The 19,309-nt window shown below is 41.8% G+C and overlaps 1 protein-coding gene across 5 annotated transcripts in view; it reads right to left on the reverse strand.

Moving 5' to 3' along the window:
- ULK2 (unc-51 like autophagy activating kinase 2) overlaps positions 1 to 19,309 on the reverse strand; it is an 81,322-nt gene that overhangs the window by 47,106 nt on the left and 14,907 nt on the right. For all 5 annotated transcript variants that reach the window (XM_024127627.3, XM_024127629.3, XM_024127630.3 and 2 more), the window contains exons 6-13: positions 18,165 to 18,338; positions 17,237 to 17,310; positions 15,355 to 15,456; positions 13,995 to 14,053; positions 12,686 to 12,768; positions 11,068 to 11,115; positions 10,637 to 10,725; positions 4,696 to 4,867 (exon numbers count right to left, since the gene is read on the reverse strand). In XM_024127627.3, coding sequence (XP_023983395.1) covers positions 4,696 to 4,867; positions 10,637 to 10,725; positions 11,068 to 11,115; positions 12,686 to 12,768; positions 13,995 to 14,053; positions 15,355 to 15,456; positions 17,237 to 17,310; positions 18,165 to 18,338 — 801 coding nt within the window. The remainder of the gene's footprint in view (positions 1 to 4,695; positions 4,868 to 10,636; positions 10,726 to 11,067; positions 11,116 to 12,685; positions 12,769 to 13,994; positions 14,054 to 15,354; positions 15,457 to 17,236; positions 17,311 to 18,164; positions 18,339 to 19,309) is intronic.

Here is a 19,309-nt window from a genome sequence, read left to right on the forward strand (position 1 = left end):
AGTGGCTGTATCAATTTACATTCCCACCAACAGTGCAAGAGGATTCCCTTTTGTCCACACCCTCTCCAGCATTTGTTGTTTGTAGATTTTCTGATGATGCCCATTCTAACTGGTGTGAGGTGATACCTCATTGTAGTTTTGATTTGCATTTCTCTAATAATTAGTGATGTTGAGCAGCTTTTCATGTGCTTCTTGGCCATCTGTATGTCTTCTTTGGAGAAATGTCTGTTTAGGTCTTCTGCCCATTTTTGGATTGGGTTGTTTGTTTTTTTGATATTGAGCTCCATGAGCTGTTTACAGGTAACAATTTGTTCAAAATAACAACAGCAACAATGTACTCAGTTATGTATGCTTCCCTACATATCTTATGTGTATGTATACATACATACTTATGTAGCTTATATATAAGTGAAATTAATGACAGCAGTGATACAAGGGATGGGAGGAAGGAATTAGGATTATTTTGTTATCGATATTTTAAGATACCCACACTATTTATGAATGGTATAGCATATTTGAAAGTGGACTTGGATTAGTTACACATGTATATTGCAAATCTAGGGCAAGCATTAAAAAAAATAAAAAAAGAGGTGTAATTGATATGCTAAGAAAGGAAAGAAAATAGAACCATAATAAATGCTCAATTAAAACCACAAAAGGGGCTTCCCTGGTGGCGCAGTGGTTGCGCGTCCGCCTGCCGATGTAGGGGAACCGGGTTCGCGCCCCGGTCTGGGAGGATCCCACGTGCCGCGGAGCGGCTGGGCCTGTGAGCCATGGCCCCTGGGCCTGCGCGTCCGGAGCCTGTGCTCCGCAACGGGAGAGGCCGCAGCAGAGGGAGGCCCGCATACCACAAAAAAAAAAAAAAAACACAAAAGGTAGAAAAAGAGTGGAAGACAAATAAAAGAACAAAGATCAAGGACAACAGAAAACAGTAATGAATATGGTAGATACTAATCCAATAATCACTTTTAACATCAGTGGTCTAAATGCACAATTAAAAGACAGAAATTTCAAAGAAGATACACAGATGGCCAACAGGCACATGAAAAGATGCTCAACATCGCTTATTATTAAAGAAACGCAAATCAAAACCGCAATGAGGTACACCACCTCACACCAGTCTGAATGGCTACCATCAAAAAGTCTACAAATAATAAATGCTGGAGAGGGTGTGGAGAAAAGGGAACCCTCCTACACTGTTGGTGGGAATGTAAATTGGTGCAGCCACCATGGAGAACAGTATGGAGGTTCCTCAAAAAACTAAAACTAGAGATGCCATATGATCCAACAATCCTAATCCTAGGGATATATCTGGAGAAAACTCTAATTCAAAAAGAATTATGTTCATAGCAGCACTATTCACAATGAACCCATATGTTCACAGCAGCACTATTCACAATGGCCAAGACATGGAAACAACCTAAAGGTCCATCAACAGATGAATGGATAAAGAAGATGTTGTACATATACACAATGGAAATTACTCATAAAAAAGAATGAAAAATGACATTTACAGCTTCATGGCTGGATCTAGAGATTATCATACTAAGTGAAGTAAGTCAGACAGAGAAAGACAAATACCATATATCACTTATATGTGGAATCTAAGAAAATGATACAAATGAACTTATGTACAAAACAGAAATAGACTCACAGACATAGAAAACAAACTTATGGTTAGCAAAGGGGATAAGGAGGGATAAATTAGGAGCTTGGGATTAACATATACACACTACTGTATATAAAACAGATAACCAACAGGGACCTATACTGTATAGCACAGAGAACTCTATTCAATATCTTGTAATAACCTATAATGGAAAATAATCTGAAAGAGAATACATATATACATATATGTATAACTGAATCACTTTGCTGTACACTTGAAAATAACACAACATTGTAAATTAACTATACTTCAATTTTTAAAAAAAGTAGGAAAGGGGGAGGGGGAGCTGTACAGAGGAGCCACGAGTCCCACCCTCAGTGCAGGAGCTGCAGTCCCCTTCAAAAAAAAAATCAGTGGTTTCCAGGGGTTAGGTGGGGAGAAATAAGTAGGTAGACCACAGAGGATTTTTAAGGCAGTGAAAATGCTCTGTATAATAACAATGGTGGAAACAGGTCATTATACATTTGTCCAAACCACAGAATGTACACCACCAAGAGTGAACTCTAAAGTAAACTGTGGACGTTAGGTGACTATGATGTGTCAATGTCGGTTCATCGTTGGTGACAAATGTACCACTCTGGTGACTGATGATGACAACGGGGGAAGCTATGCAATAAGGGGTACATAAGGGTATATGGGAAATCTCTGTACCTTTCTCTCAATTTTGTCGTATAACCTAAAACTGCCCTAAAGAATTAAATCTTAGCGAGCTCCCTGAGGGACTAGTGGTTAGGAGTCCAAGCTTTCATTACCGTGGCCCAGGTTCAGTCCCTGGTTGGGGAAATGAGATCCCGCAAGCCATGTGCCGTGACCAAAAAGGAAAAAATAAATATTTAAAAAAACTATCTTATACATATGACATACTTCACAATAACAAATTTTTACTAATTACATGGCAGGGTGTGGTCAACTGTAACAAATGCTGTGGACACATCAAAAAGATGAGGACTGAGAAATGACCCCTGGGATATGGCAGCATAAAAAGACCTCGACAGGAGCAGTTTTGGAAAAAAAGAAATGTTTTTAAGACAACATTTATACAACTACAAAAAAAACCAAAGGTAACTTGAATAAAACAAAAGGTGTGAATGTCCTTTACGTAGAAAAGTATAAACATGCATCAAAACACACTAAAGAAATCTAAGTAAGTGGAGGTACAAACACACAAACATTCTTGAGTAGACAATTCTCTAGGTCCCTGAATAGGTCTTAGAGAATCAATACAATGCTGATCAAAATCCCCAAATGGTTTTTTGTAGGATTTTCAAGTTGAAATTAAACTATATGGGGGGGGGAAGGGGGCCAAGAATAGCCCAGGTGACTCCACAGAATTCTAGAATGCTCCCCACCATCACCTTCCACCCCATCTACGCACACACAATGAAACAAATCCTTTATATAAGCCTGATATGACAAGTCTGGAATTGCATATCAGTGTAGAAAGGACAGAATATTCAATAAATAATGCTAGGGTAATTGATAGAGCCCTTATTCCATCTACACAAATTAATTCCAGGTAAAGTTAAATATGAAAAAAACCATGAAAATCTTTAGAAGGCACCATGATAACGTTGGGGCAGCATGGCAGAGGTGTTAGTGGCTACCACTTGCTTATACCAATATTTTATAGAGTTGAAGTTGTACATATCTAGAGCATCCACCTGGAAGAAATTCTGGCACAAGGACATCTGTTATAACACATTTTGAACAGTAAAAAGACAGAAATGTTCCAAGTCATAATCAGTAGGGAAATGGATAAACTATGGTTTAGTTGTACTATAAATATCATATATTAAAATGAACGAGATACACACCTAGATATAGATCTAGATACACAGCAAAAATATGAATAAAAAAGCAAACTATAGAAAACATATTCTACATAACATTTACTTGAAACTAAAATCTTAAAAATACTATATGTTCTTTATGGATACAGGGGCACATTAGAATTACAAATCAAGAGGAAGAATACATCTCTGGCAAGAGAAGAATGGTGCAAGGTACCCTGGCTGCACCTACAGCATTTTATACCTTTAAACAGACATCTAAAACATATATGGCAAAATGCGGACACAAATAAAATTAGCGCGGTGGACGATTTGAGTATCTGCCGCATTATTTTGTTTGAAATATTTCACAATTTTAAAAGTTTTAATTACCTTTTTGGTGAAATAAAACCACCACACAGGATGATTTTCAAAGGCAGCTCCCAGCTCTCAGCACACGGATCAGGACCCGCCGCTTGCCTTATGTGCCCTGTGTGTTTCCCCTGCCCCAGCCAATCAGCCCCGAAGCATGTTTGGTCTAGGGCCGCAGCCTTCACAACAGCCAGCGCAGGGGTGAATGTAAGCAGCTACTAAATACGTATTTGACAAACAACTAGAGACCTCTTGATACAAACGTCTCCAACTTTCTACATCTGCACACAGTCAACTGGGTACTATTCACTTGTTGAAAGTAATCAAATTTCCAAACCATGTTTCCGTCCTTTTTCATGGTTTTGTCTAACTTCTCTTTTTGTAGGTTTTCTGGTGCCCTTCACTGTTCCACAGAACCCTGCCTGTATTTAGTCAGCTTGGATTCTGCTTCCTTTATAAAAATTCTTCCTGTAAATTTATGAGGCTCATTCCTGAACTCTGGACAGTAGCTCCTGAGGCACCATCCAGACTGTTTTCAAGACGCTTTGACTCTCAGGTTTTTTCCAAAAGAGGTCTTCCTTTAATTCCTTTCCTTAAATTTAATTTCTCTCATGATGTTGGCTTCTCTATTCCTTTCTGTTTGGATACAAACAGAATTTGAGATCATTTCCTACAAAGTTTTCATCTACCTTCAGAATCCAAGGTTACTGTCTTATAGAAGATGCCTGAGCAGGAAGGTAGGTAGATAGCTCTGGGAATTCCATCAACTAAATAAAATGTCCATATGAAAAGGTGTCCTACACAAGACAGCAGGATATAAAGGTTAAGAAATGCTAGTCTAGTAAATGCAGAAATAGAATGCGTACAAGCAGAAAAGATTCTCACATGAGTGGTCTGACGAGGTGTTGTGTGGAACCAAAACAAAGTCATCCGTGTCACAAGAAGAGTTCTTGCTACTAGTACTGGCAGAATCTTTGGACACCTGGAGATAGTTGGGAGGACCCAACGGTGGGGAGGATAAGTTTTCTTCCTGAATATGCTGCATATCTGGAAGGGACTAAAATTAACAACATAAAATTAAAAGTGGCCTCATAATAAAATGCAAGTCAGAATAGCCAAAAGACTAAGGAATATTTTTTTCATGAAAGTGACATAGAGTTCAATTCCATTTAAGATTTTAAAAAATCTCTTTGGAAAATCCTTCCCTTAGAAAAGCACAGTTTAAAGTGTCTTTGCATAATGATTTCTAAAATGTTTTCCAAAAATGATACTTAAAAATACATCATACCAAAAAAAAACCCAACAAAAAAAACCATCATACCAGTTATCACATGTACACACTGCCTCTCCTGAAATGGTTGAGGTGAGTTTTTATCATCTCCACATCCCCGTTTCAGCGCATGGCCTAGCAAAGCAGATACTCAATACCTGTTTACTTAATGACTAAAACAAAACGTCCAGGGACTTTAAATTAATGACATCCTGCACACACAAAGTTTTAAATCTCCAATGAAGAAAACATTATAAAAGGGAAAGCAAGAGACCACGTGAACAGTAAGGATAAGGGCATGTACGCACAGAGATTGTTTACACTTCCAGAAGGAGAGCTCTGGAAAACCTTACAGGCGTGGGTGTGTTCCTTTTGTGTTCTTTTTTGTCAGGGGAAGGAGGTGATTTGTGGGAGATAGGACAGGAAGGGAAGAAAAGCATATGAAGATATTTAAAGATACGTGGGCGTAAGTAGCTGCAGACCTCTTGACACTTGCCCACTTCAAGGACACTAGTGACAACTCTAATTGAATGTCTTCATCATACGACAGTTTCCTACAACAATGAACTTCATAATTTATTGTGTTAGGTCCCCATTACCGAGTTTAACCTTTGTTTCTATTTAAGAAAAAGAAAAATACTACATAATGCTCTTTAAACCCCAGTCTTAAACTGCTAGTGTTCCTTTGAATGTCCCTGAGCAATGAGATCAGTCTCCAATCTCCTCATCACTTCTTTGTGTGTGTGTTTGACATACACATGATATAAACTCTCCTTATCACTTTCTGAAGAGCACTTATGCTTCAAGGTTATAAAGAGAGAGGAAGATCGAGGGACTAACATTACAGAGCACCTACCATGGGCTAGGCACTGTTAAGAGCTTTCTGTGCATTATCTAACTTCAGCCCTGTTCTGAAATCCATTTCCCATATAAATAAACAAAACTCAGAAGATTAGGAAATCTGCCAACTGAAGAGCAGTTGCGCTGGGCTGGATTCCAAGTATCTAACTCCACAATTTCTTTCCAGTGCCATTTCTTTCCAGGCAGGAACTCTCTCAATTTCTTCCTTTGCTATTTATAAAATCACCTTCATCCACAACCACTTGGGTGGAAGAGATGCTTCTTGCATTCAAAGCTAATCTCTCCACTAATTCTCCCCACCTCCTCAAGGACCCAGATCACTCCCCTCTGCTCCTGACACTTTCACCCTCTCCCTTTAATTTTTCCACATCTCAAATCAATGCAACCCTCTCAATTACCATCTTCTCTCCCTTCTTCACTTAACAATGTTTCCTGAAACTTCAGTCTTCACTGACCCCAATTCCTCACCCCCTGTGTGTCACCTAACCCACCATAATCCACTTCCTGCTTTCAAACCTCCACCACAACTGCTTTTATTAAGCCTACCGGGGACCCCAGTGGCCGCATTCTCCGGAGGCTCCTCTATGCCTTAAGTTACGACTCTGCGACTCCGACACTGTGGGCCGCTCTTCTCCTGACTCACCCCCTCCATTCAGTGACCCTACTCTCTTGCTTTCCCCACTACTTCTTAGTCTCCTTTGCCCCTTGAAGGAGAGGAGTGGCTTGCGGGATTCCCCAGGGCCACGCTGGGCCTCCACTCGGCACACTTCGTAGCCTCACCTGGGGTCAATCTCACCTTCCTGCCTCAGCTACCACCTGCCAGAGTGACGACTGCAGCCCTGCCTCTGCCAGGCTGCCCCGGCGCCTGTCCCCGCGTCTGCACACCACCAGCGCATCGCCTCTGTGCTCCCTCGCTGAGTGGCTCCATCAAAGTCCACCCACTTGGTCCCATCAAGATCACCCTCTTCCTTAGGTCCCGAGTTCAAGCGATCTCCAAGCGCCACAAACTCTTCACCTTGCGCTTCCGGCCCCTTGTCCTCCCCTTTCCTACTGCTGACTTACTTCAGGCCCTCATTCTCAATAAAAACAAAGCAAAACCAAAACCAAACCAAAAAATCTGCAACGGTCACAGGTTGTTCTCTTTGATCTAGTAGAGAGGCTTCTCTCCTTGTCTCCGATCTAATCCTCTACCTGCTTACAGAAGAATTTATTTGCTAAAACACAGTGGATCAGATGACGTCTCCACTTAAAATCTCTCAAACGGCTCACCACAAAAAGTCTGGCCTCCTCTGCTCGGTGCCCAAATTCTGCCAAGACACAGCCTCTCCCTACCCTTCTGGTGGCTCTGTTTTCCCCTCAGCACATCACCAATGCTCTCCGCACCCTACAGACTGAATCGTCAGAGAAGCCCGTCCAACAGAGCTTCCTGCAACGATGGGAGAGTTCTGTTCTATCCAGCGTGGTGGCCACCAGCTACATGTGGCTATGAGCACTTGAAATGTGGCCAGGGAGACTACGGAGCTGAACTTACATTTCACTTAATTCTAATAAACATTATGGCCAAGGACGGCTACAGATTCCTTCAGCGGGTCACCACTCCACAGGGATTCCTCTGCTTACAACACCACTCTTCTACAAATTCACCGTGCTTACTCTTCCTTCAAAACTCAGCTCAAGGGCTTCCCTGGTGGCGCAGTGGTTGAGAATCCGCCTGCCAGTGCAGGGGACACGGGTTCAAGCCCTGGTCCAGGAAGATCCCACATGCCGTGGAGCAACTAAGCCCGTGCACCACAACTACTGAGCCCGCGCTCTACAGCCCACGAGCCACAACTACTGAGCCCACGTGCCACAACTACTGAGCCCACGTGCCACAACTACTGAAGCCCACCCACCTAGAGCCCACGCTCCACAAGAGAAGCCACCGCAATGAGAAGCCCGCGCTCGCCGCAACTAGAGAAAGCCTGCGTGCAGCAACGAAGACCCAACGCAGCTAAAAATAAATAAACTCTCAGACCATGAAAGACCACAATCTTTCCCTCCAGGATCAGGGATGAGACAAGGATGCCTGTTTTCACGCTCCACAAGAGAAGCCACCGCAATGAGAAGCCCGCGCTCGCCGCAACTAGAGAAAGCCTGCGTGCAGCAACGAAGACCCAACGCAGCTGAAAATAAATAAATAAAAAAACAAAAACAAAAACAAAAAACTCAGCTCAGTGCCTCTCCTGAGCATCTCTGCTGGCTTCTTAGTCTGATTTCATGCCCCTCATCCACACTCCCACAGGCAGTAAAAGCGTGTATACATATGCTTCTATAGCGATGCTTTACCTGCCTCTTCTCCACACAATTAAACTAAAAGCTCCTCAAGGAAGGGACCTGGTCATATCTTCCACTGGTACCAACCAAAACTTCACATAAAGTAGGCATTTAATAAATGTGATTAAAGCAATAGATATTCAAGAGATATTATCTAAATAGCATTTAGCCTATAGCCAGTATCATAACTAAAAGAGTGATTTGAGTTTTTTGTTACAGAGTTTTTGTTTTTCACCTTTCAAAGATTTCTCTGGAATGAAGTAGCAGCTGGATATTTGTGTGAGAATGTAAAAAAGAGAATGTTATGTGGGCATGCCTGCATGCATCCACCCTCAGTACAAGAGTCTGCTGCAGCCCTAGGAAGGAAGGCAGTGCCTATAGGAAGCCCTCTCACTTTTGCAGACTATGTTGAAAGCAAGGCCTATCAAACCATCCCATTTTCTAATCTCACTAACTGGAAATTACATTACATTACATTATATTATTCCTGCTCTCCTCTTATTTCCAGATTTCCTTGTTATTTTCACTTCAAGCATTAGCTTCTCATAAAGGCCTCCGAAAAAAGGTTTTTCCACCAAAGTTCTGAGCATCTAAGTCTGTCTCCCCTCCCCCGCCCCTCGCCGCTCCTCCGCTCTCCCAGCGGCCCAAGATGCGCTGCTGTCTTGCGCTCCCTTTCAAAGGATCCCCATCCAACAGAAGCCCAGCACACTCTGTCCAGTCAAAGCACTTCCCAGCTGCACCCCTCGTGGTGGCCCCTCTCCTTCTCCTCCCTTGGGGTCCCACCATCCCCCAGGCTTCCCCACACTTAGGTTCTCCCCTGCTGTCCTTCTCCAGCACCATCTCTGCTTTTCACACCGCGTGTCACCTTGTATCACATACGTGCTCCATCATGGTAGCTACAGTTATCAAGTACTCACTACATACTACCACCCACTCCCCTTCAACCAGAGGTTAACCAGGCCTCTGTAACCTACGTTACAGACAAGGAAGCTCAGCTCAGCCTGGGAACTGACCTGCCCCGTAGGATATAGTGAGCTAGCAGCAGGGCCAGCGCTGAGGCCGGTCCTGCCCGGCTCCAAACAGAGCCTTCGGTCTTTCCCTGCGGCGGTTCCTCTGCATTTCTCCCCAGTCGCTCCAAATCCAGTGTTTTCCTATATTCCAGACTGGAACTGGAAATACACAACACTTTTTTCCCCTTAGTTTTTTTAAATTCATGGGAATGGAATGTAAGTCTTATCAGTCCATCTGCTTTTTCTACTTGGTTTGAGTCTGCAGGGCCGTGCAGAAAGGTTTTTTGCCAGCTTTAGGACTCACCCGTCTGCAACAGGCTGCTGCAGCATCTGCTTTCACTGTGGGGTACTGGGTTTCCCCGGAAAATAAGAATAACAGCACTTGCCACTTCCTGAGTATTACTGTGTGCCAGGCACTGGAGTAGGTGCTTTTGCTCATTTATCCTAAAAAAACTCTATGAAGTGGGTAAATTATACTCACTTTACTTATGAGAAACAGGCTCGGAGAGACTGAGTCACCCGTCACAGGTAACATGGCAAGGCAGGGATGGAAGCTCCCAAGCCCGACTCTTAAGCCTCAAGCCGCCAGTCACCCAGCCAGCTCCCTCTGTGCTTCCCCGACCCTTCTGCCAGCACAATTCAAGAAATGCACGTCTGCCAGGCCAGTCTGGAAAACACCTGCAGTGGCTGACACAACGGCCCCTGGACCTTGGCCTGTGAAAAGTCTCAAGGTCACAGCCCTCTCAGGCAGCAAGAGAGGCGTGGGGGAAAGTCCAGAAAAGCACAGAAGTCGGAAAGGCAAGACCTGGGAGAGCAGGGCAGAAGGAAGGAAGGACCAGAAGCGGCCGCAAGCTCTCCGCATCAGGAGGAAGCACCGAGACCGCAGGGCAGGCGGCCGTGGGGTGCACGGCTCGGGCAGCCCTGGGGAGGGAAGAGGCTGCAGCGGAGCCGGCTCACAGGGCCACTCGCCAGGACTACGGGGCCTCAGGCAGTGAAGCCCGCTCAGAGGGCACTCGCCCACCACTGCAAGTTCTAGGTACCGAAACTGTCCAGACCGGTGTTTACCCATTCATGAGACAAATGCGAATTACCTATCTACGTGTCACAGTGACATCTTTCCCCGCCTCACTGGTCACGAAAGGGTGAGAGTACTGTGTCCACCAGTCAGAGGGGACACGTCTTGCTGAAGTGTGCACAGCCAGACAAGGCAGAGCCCAGACTGAGGGCCTCAACAACAGCGCTATTTGCCCAGGCCTCAGCTGCACTAGGAAAGCCCGCACATAAAGAGAATACCCACGACGTATCTGCAGGCTCTGGGAGCAGATGCAGTAACACAGGCTCTAACGTCACCTTTGATACAACCAGGACTTACAGGTGGAGAGGCGAAGCGACAGGATGGAGAGCTGCTACAGGGACCTTCCGAGGCGGAGCCGGCGTACACAGGCACCGGGACCGGGCAGGCTGGGGGAGAGACACCGACGAAGGGAGTGCGATTACACGAGCTGTCCACTAGCAAACCTGTCGCAACTACTACAGCTTTGTGTTGGCCAAAAATTTACATTCACCTACTTATTACAGCTCCCATGGGTGAAACCAAAAATGCGGTAATTACTAAACTCTTTCAATTTGTACTTGGAAGGAAAAACAGAATTGTAATTAAATAAACACAACTACAGATATTTAAGAAAAGCTCAACGAAATCTTGAGAAGCACATAAAAAATTAATTTTGTAATACCAAATACTAATTTTTCCTTAAGCTTGCATTCACTCTTTAAGTAGAAATGTAAAAAGTGGGTACTCACATTTTTTTACTGGAACTTGCTCAAGAAAAGGATGGCTAAAAAATGCTTCTATAATGAAAATGAGAATGCAACCATTAAACTGATGTTGATTTTTGCACATAGGTTAACCTCGTCAATGTAGTCAACATAATAACCTCGAGATCATACGTAATTATTATTAACTTCTTTACAGAGACTCCATTTCCTTTAAATGTAAAAGCACATTATTTTATAAATCATCCATAAAACCCATCAAATTATATGTAATTCTTAATGAATGAAAATTTTAAAATAATGGTGTGAATTCTCAGAGTGTCCATTACCAGCACAGCACCCCTGAGGCGACTAAAGTAGATGTGTCCTCTAGTGTGTGCTGTCCTCAAACAGACAAGGGCACGGAGAACTGTGACCAGGCCCTCGCTAATCACTCTGTGAACTATGGCTCTTAACTGTCCTAAAGGGAAATCTTAGACAGCTGATTTGTATAATAAACTTTACTCTTCTATCCCAGAAGAAATATTCCTACAGCTGGTTTCACATTTTTTAAAAAGCTATTAATTTGATTTTTAGTTTCTATTCTATTTAGCTAATAGCTATTTAGCTATTTAGCTATTCACCAAGGATAAAACCTACACAGTAAGCCCGCTAATTAGATAAAGGTAAATAAGTAGGCGAGTACATGGCAGTTCATTAATTTACTCTTTTCCTGTATGTATAATTTATTTCTTTATTTCTTTAAAACCTCACGAAGACCATCTCATTTATCATTAAGTCTCCAAATTGTATGTTACTAAATAGCACAGAGCAGACAAGGAGAATGGCACAGCCCAGCACGGAGGTTCACCAGGTAATACAAAATCAGGAATGAGCTTAAGTCAGGTTTAGTCTAAACTACCTCACACTCAGAAGCACTCAGTTCACTGTCCCAGTAAATGTTCTCAGTAGACAGTAGCTCTAATAGTTTCTGTATGGGGAAAAGATGAAATAGTCTAAATATATCTTTTCTTAAAGTTTGGTAAAAATTGGAATTAAACTTTAGTCATGTAGTTTGGTAAATATTTTTATCTTTCAGAGGGAGAAATTAAACTGAGATTGCTCTGTAACCATGAGAAATATCAGCCAATAGTGAAACAACAAATAGGATAATAGTTTCTAAATTATCGATTATATTAACTAGTTATATACCTTCCATACATTTACAAAATACGTGAAAGAAAAAAGACAAAGAGATAGAAAGAAAAGTAAAACTGATTTTCATTTTCTTCTGAAACATCTATAGTATCTTTTAAAAAAACCTTTTCGCGTGGTTGCCAAGCGGGGTAGGGGCATAGGGATGGACTGGGAGTTTGGGATTAGCAGATGCAAGCTAGTATACATAGGATGGACGAACAACAAGGTCCTACTGTGTAGCACAGGGAACTGTATATTCAACATCCTGTGATAAACCATAATGGAAAAAGAATATGAAAAGAATGTGTACATACATGTAACTGAATCACTTTGCTGTACACCAGAAACTAACACAACATTGTAAATCAACCATACTTCAATAAAAAATAAATTAAAAAAAAACTTTTTGGAATACACAAAAATAAAATTAGAAACTAGCACACATACAAAATTTGAAAATATGACTTACCAAAGTCCATTCTATCTTTTTGGTTTCTCTGAAGCAAACCCAAAAGGAGATTAGCCAAATAAGGTGATGTTTCTCTGGGAATGCTGGGGGGAAAGGAAAAAAAAAACCACCTAAGTGGTGAGTTTATATATTAACTACACGACTTTCGCCTTCATTACGGTAAATGAAAATGTACATGCAGTTTCACAAATACTACATTTTATACCAAGAGGACCATGGTAGACCCTCACTCCTTAAAGGAAAAAACAAACAAACAAACAAACAAACACTAAGCAACTGCCTTTGAAAAGCAGCATCAATTTGGGAAGATTCTTGGCATTGTGCTTCTTATTGCTGCTGTTGGAATATCTGCGAGAACAAAGCACTTCACAAGCACAGACCATCTTGAGTTTTAACACAATGTCGACCTAGCACTAACAGTTGCTACAGAGTTCTCTGTTAGACAAACAGCCACCTCCAATTCCGTCTGCAAAAGGGCAGAGCTTAAATAAACACAAGTGAGAAATAACACAGCTTCCCGAAATCCAATAAAAAAGGACAAGGCAATTAAAAAAAAGTGAGTAATAGGAATATGTAATTCACAGAATAAAAACTACAAAAGGATGTTAAACAAACAGCGAGCCAACCTCACTAGTAAAGAGAATAATTCAAGTTAAATGAAGAGCTAACTGGCCCTGCTTGGGAGGCATCGAGACTGGTAACAACCCCTGCTGGTAGAACGCAGGAAAGGAGCGCACTGCTTGTTCAGCAGTGCAAACAGGGCCAGCTGAGCTGGAGAGAGTGTCTCTAAGCCCAACAATTCCATTTCTAGGAGTCCATCCTAAAAAAATGCACAAATGTGTGTACACATGCACGCACTCACACACACACACAATCTCCCCTCACGAAAGCCTGTCTGTAGTATCCAAAAAAATGAAAACAGGGACCTGATTAAACAAAATACGTTACACATCTAACTAGGGGACTCTCTCGCTATTTTAGAGCTAGCTATTTTCTAGGGGAAAGCATAGCTATTTTCTACTTTATGCCCATCTATTCTGTTTGCATCTCCCTCCCCTCAAAGAACACATTATAACTTCTGTAGGTTTTTCTTTTAAATAAACTTAACATTTTTAAAAAGAAAGAAAACGGTACAGCACACAGGCACCTATGACACACTAGTAATTTTCTAATTTCCTGTTAAAATGAAAGCTCTCCTTACTGTTAATTGAAAAAAGATTCAATAACGGAAAAACATAAAACACATAGAACTCAAATAGATAACACTGCACTGACAAATGGTAAAACCCAGTGTAATCAAAACACATACCTAGGCGTTAAGTTTCTGTTTTTCTCATAAAGCATCCTTAGGTCTTGAGGACTATTAGCCTGTTTAAAAAAAAAAAAAAAAAAAGGTTTAACTTCCTAAACAACTAAGGGCACCAATTCCAAATCATATGATCGAAGCTCACATTCTGCTGTAGAACAGAGACTCTGATCTTGAAAGCCACGGAATGCTGAAGGAGCCACAGATGGGCACTAGGAACTTAAAAAACTTCTGAAATTGTACGTGAATTCTGCACATCCGGGCACAATAACGTACCTTTTCTGAGGTCAGATTCTCAGAGAGGCCTGAAACTTACAAAAGAATCACTTCTCTGGAGGTTACACGGCCTACCCAACAGGTGTATTTTTTACTGTGTAAGATCAGGGTGTATCTTACCTTCGAGGGATTCAAGGAAGAGAACTCAGAGGACTGCTACTCTTCTGCCATGGTAATGAGCTGCACCCCCATAATAAGTGCTGCTGAATTAGTGAAGCTGTCTCTACGTCCAAACTAGGTTGGGAAATTAAGTGTTCAACATGGCTGTGTCACCGACTTTTAAAAACCATGTTGGGCAAATAATTTCACTCTGTTTCAGTTTGCAGATTCCAAACTCCTCTTTGTAACTGGGCAGTATGAACTCAAGAGGAATCACTGTGATTATATCCTAGGAGGCCTCTCTTTGACAGGATGTGAAGGGAGAGGAAGACCTACTCTAAGTAACTTCCATAAAGCCTACATAAGTACCTCTCACCCAGCAGTGACAGGAATAAAGAGCTGGGGACAGTTTCCAGTGATCTTCCCAGACCTGCCCTAGCCCTCACGTGGATTCCAGGACCCCGAAACCAGGCTAAGCAGGAAGTGCTGACATCACTGTTCACACCTATTTCCCACCAGGTTGTTACGTTAAGCCGCACCAGCTTTTATGAGCCTGGAGAACCTAACCGGCCCCAGGCCCAGTCCAACTACAAGGGAAGGCAGATAAAAAAGGAAAAAGCGAAAGATGTTCTGGCTCACTACAGCAGTTTTGCCTGTTAACAAAATCAAAATAAGTCACAGAGGAACCAGAAACACTGCTTTCAAAGTACAGGTGACCCTTGAACACCATGGGTTTGAACCGTGCGGGGAATTTTCTTCGATACATACTACAGTACTACACGATCTGCAGCTGGTTGAACCCACGGATGCAGAACGTCAAGTACAAGGGGCCGACTGTAAAGTTACAGCACAGTTTTCACTGCAAGGGGTCAGCACCCCAACCCCTACGTCGTTCAAGGGTCTCCTGTATTCCCCACTGTATAAGTCAAAGGCAACTGCAAAATGAGAAGATCCCCAAACTGAGCACAGCCAAAAGAAGGCAAGGTACCTGAAAAGGTGGTTTTCCAACGAGGCACTGATATATCACTGTCCCTATGCTCCACAGGTCAGCCTTGGCATCATAATGCTGAGACATAATAACCTCAGGAGCCTGGGGATAAAACCATGCAAGAGACACGCATTGGGTCATTTACATAATTAATATGTGGGGATTAATTAGCTGGAAAAGGTCTCACTCCTAACAAAACTACAAAAATAAAAACAACGCACTGTGATATTGCCCTAGTCAAATGATACTGCAACGAATATAGAACCACATTCTTACATTGAGGCTTACTGGTAAATCTCAGAAACAACGGTGCATGAAAAGAAGCAAGTTGCAGAAACAAACATTTCTCTATAATATTATGGACACATAAAATACAGAAAGAGTATTAAAATAATAATAAAGAAAAATATACCCCAATTACAGGATAGCGGTTACTTCTGGGGTAGGAGAGTAGGAGAGTGGGAAATGGGAAAAGGAGGGCTACGGAGGGCACATGCACTGTTTCTGAAACACTTTATTTCTTTCTAAAAAGAGATCAAGGCAAACATGACAAAATGTTAACTTTGTTAAATACGGATGGTAGGTACACAAGTGTTTGCTATATTATTCCTGTCACTTGAAAACTTTTAAAATAATGGAAAATCTGTTATGCAAAATACAATAATGAAAACTATCTTGGGACTTCCCTGGCGGTCCAGTGGTTAACACTCTGCACTTCCAATGCGGGGGGCATGAGTTCGATCCCTGGTCGGGGAGCTAAGAGCTCACGTGCCGCTCAGAGCAGCCAAAACAATAAAATTTTCTTTTCTCTGCTGCTTTGTCACAGCTGTTTTCCCACCCTCTCATTAGATGTTGCTTTTTGAAAATACCATCAATCAAGGCAAGCATAGCATTAAATAGGAATGTCAAATACACTTAAAAGATAGTGAAATTTTATTTTCCAGGCATAACATTTTTATTGATTGTCCCTAATAAATTTCTTATTGAGCCACCTCCCTTTAATAATCAGCCCAAGCACTGTGTCTATCCTCAAGGCTATTAGTTCAAGGCTGAACTAGTTTCACACTCAAGAAATGCAAAATAGTATTTAATTATATTAAATTATAACATTTACTATATAAGCAGTAAGATTATGAGCAAGAAAAAGTAAGTCTAATACAAAAAATTTTTTTTGAACTTTGATTACTAGTTCCCTTACCTCAAAGTGACTTTACATTAGAAGAAACCCTAACTGAACATAAACCCATTTTAAATTAAAACGGAAATAGGTACATTTATCTACTTCACAGGATTCTGAAGTTCCAGAATTAAAGTATTTCCAGGCTTAACACCTCACATTAGTTCAGAAGTTTCACAGCTTCACCCTATTAGACCTGACAGTAACCACAGGAGAGGATAAAGAGGAAAACTAAGATTTTTTTCAGCTGTTAGGTGTGACGCTGATGGAAAACACTTCTACAATATAGGGATCCTGTCTAAAGAGACAACATGCAAAAGATGACTACATCCTACAGCCGAAGAGGTACCCCAAAAGGTTGTTTTTTTAAGTATTCCTAAAATTATACATTATGTATAGCATGACCATATTTCATCAACTTTTGTTTTCAATTTAATCTAACAGGAGATTTCTACCATAATAACTAACTAATCATGTTAAAAATAAATGCCAATGGGCAGAGATGACAGACTTTCACAGTCCGCTATACTAAAGCGAAAGACGTCTGCATTATATCATTATCAGTGATAGAATTAACATTTGTAATACAAAAAAACCTCAGACTATATATAAAATCACATCTTACTTGGAAACAAGCATTATACTCAAATTCCAATGCTTATGCTGCTGTGCTGTAAACACACAAGGATACAAACACTCACTCACCATGTACATCGGAGACCCACACAGCGTTGCAGCCATCATGTTACTATGTAGGTAACGAGCAAAACCAAAATCCGCTATTTCACAAAATAAAAAGGAGAAAATCAAATGATACCTTTGCTCAGTTAACACAGATCATATGATTCTTTAAAGATACAAGAGGGTACAGAAGAACTGTGAGAAATTAAAGCTTACTGAATAAGACTGTCCACCAAAGAAAAAAGAGCTACCTCACTTTCAACAAGAAACAGCAGTCATCACCAACTGCACAAGTCACTGCTCTGCCAGTCGTGTAACCAAGAAGGAAGTGCCACACTTTGCAAGAGAAAATGCTAATTATAATACATAACTCATTAATACAGCTCTCATCCAATATCAATACCAGGTATAGAACTGGAGCTGTTTTTGTCCTCCTCCAGATACCAGATGTAACCCATAAAATATCAGAGATTTCTTAAAATACTGCTAAATAATTATTTTTCCACCAACGAAGAGAAAAGCTTTAAAAAAAATCTAGCATTATAAACTGCTTCAAATAATCCTGAGAGTGCTAAAAAACCTTCCAAGTAAGAAGCCTGAACTAAGTGATCTCTCAGACCCCTTACGTTAAAATCCAACAAGCTGTAAAGAATCAGGGTTATTAATTTGCTGCCAGCAACCATGATACATTAGCTTCCCTGTGATAAGGAGAAGCAGGATTCCCTGCTGGGAGTCACACTCAGAGTTCCTAGCATGGGGTCTTTGGCCCCGTCTAGCACCTGCTGCCAATTATATAAAGGGTTCCCATAACCAAATGTACCTCACTGAACTCAATAAAAATTTTAAAAGTGTCTCAACAAAATCCATCATTCTAACAAAGCTGAACTAAAATTATCTAAAAATACCAAGTCCCAAAAACGTTCTTTGCATGAGACAATACATAGCCAGGTACCTATTTTGATGCGAATACCACTGACGGTGGACTTCCTACGACTGGCGTAGGACAGCAGGATGTTCTGGGGCTTGAGATCCCTGTGGATGATCCCCTTGCTGTGCAGGACCCGCATGGCGGCTGCAATCTGATGCAGAAAGACTCTGATGGTGTCTTCACTGAGAGTGCCTTTAGCTGGGAGAAAAGGCGCTCCATCAACATTCAAGTATCATCTGCGTATTCTGAGGAGAACACTGAGGGAGTACGGAACTGGGATTCGCATTTTTCTCATTGTTTTTACTTTAACAATTTAAGTCTGTGAAGAGAGAGCGGATATCTCAAAATTTTTACTCAGTCTGTTGTAAAGAGAACTGATTTACACTTGCATCTTCCATTTTCACTGGTGTTCCTTTTTGGCTTTCCTTTCCCATCTTTACTGGGAAGAACGAGCACAAGAGGTGCTCAACAAATGTGAGTCTCCTCCACAAGCCAAAACTCAGTCCCCTTCATACCAAACACCTGGGATAAATGTCCGTGTTTAATTCCAACCATTACCTGAGCACGGATTAAAAACAGGTGAACTGCTTGGCTGGCGAGACTCGGGCATCACCTCCACGTGGGCCTGCCGGGGACTGTGGCCCTACACCTGTCTCCTCTCATCTCCCTGCTGCCAACACACCACCTCACCGCAGCATCTCTCCTAACTACAGACACCCGTAGAAGCTATGTCTTCAGTACTAGGAAGAGGTGGTAGGAATGACCTGAGGGTAGTCACTGTTCAGCAAACAGCAGCGTTTCTACGTGCACACTGGAGCATGTAACGGAACAGAGCCTGGTTTGGAGTCGGCGGCCTTTGTTCAAATCCCAGCTCCTCCACTTACTGCGTGACCCTGGAAGATGACCCCTCTATGTCCATCCTCATCTATAAAAAGCTGAAAATAGACTAACCACACGGGGCTGTTGTAACAATCAAGCAAGACAGCTTATTTAATTATAGAGACTTTAGAAAAAGGCCTGGCACATAAGTGCTCAAATGTGGGCAGTACACAAATATATACTTCATGACAATGGGTCTAAAAGTCATTCCTTGAATCTACATTAGGGATTTAATATCCATGGCCCCATTTTAAAGCCTCTGTGAACATACTTCCGCCCACACAACTCTA

This window comes from Physeter macrocephalus, chromosome 14, assembly GCF_002837175.3.
Source record: "Physeter macrocephalus isolate SW-GA chromosome 14, ASM283717v5, whole genome shotgun sequence".
Classification (NCBI taxonomy): domain Eukaryota; kingdom Metazoa; phylum Chordata; class Mammalia; order Artiodactyla; family Physeteridae; genus Physeter; species Physeter macrocephalus.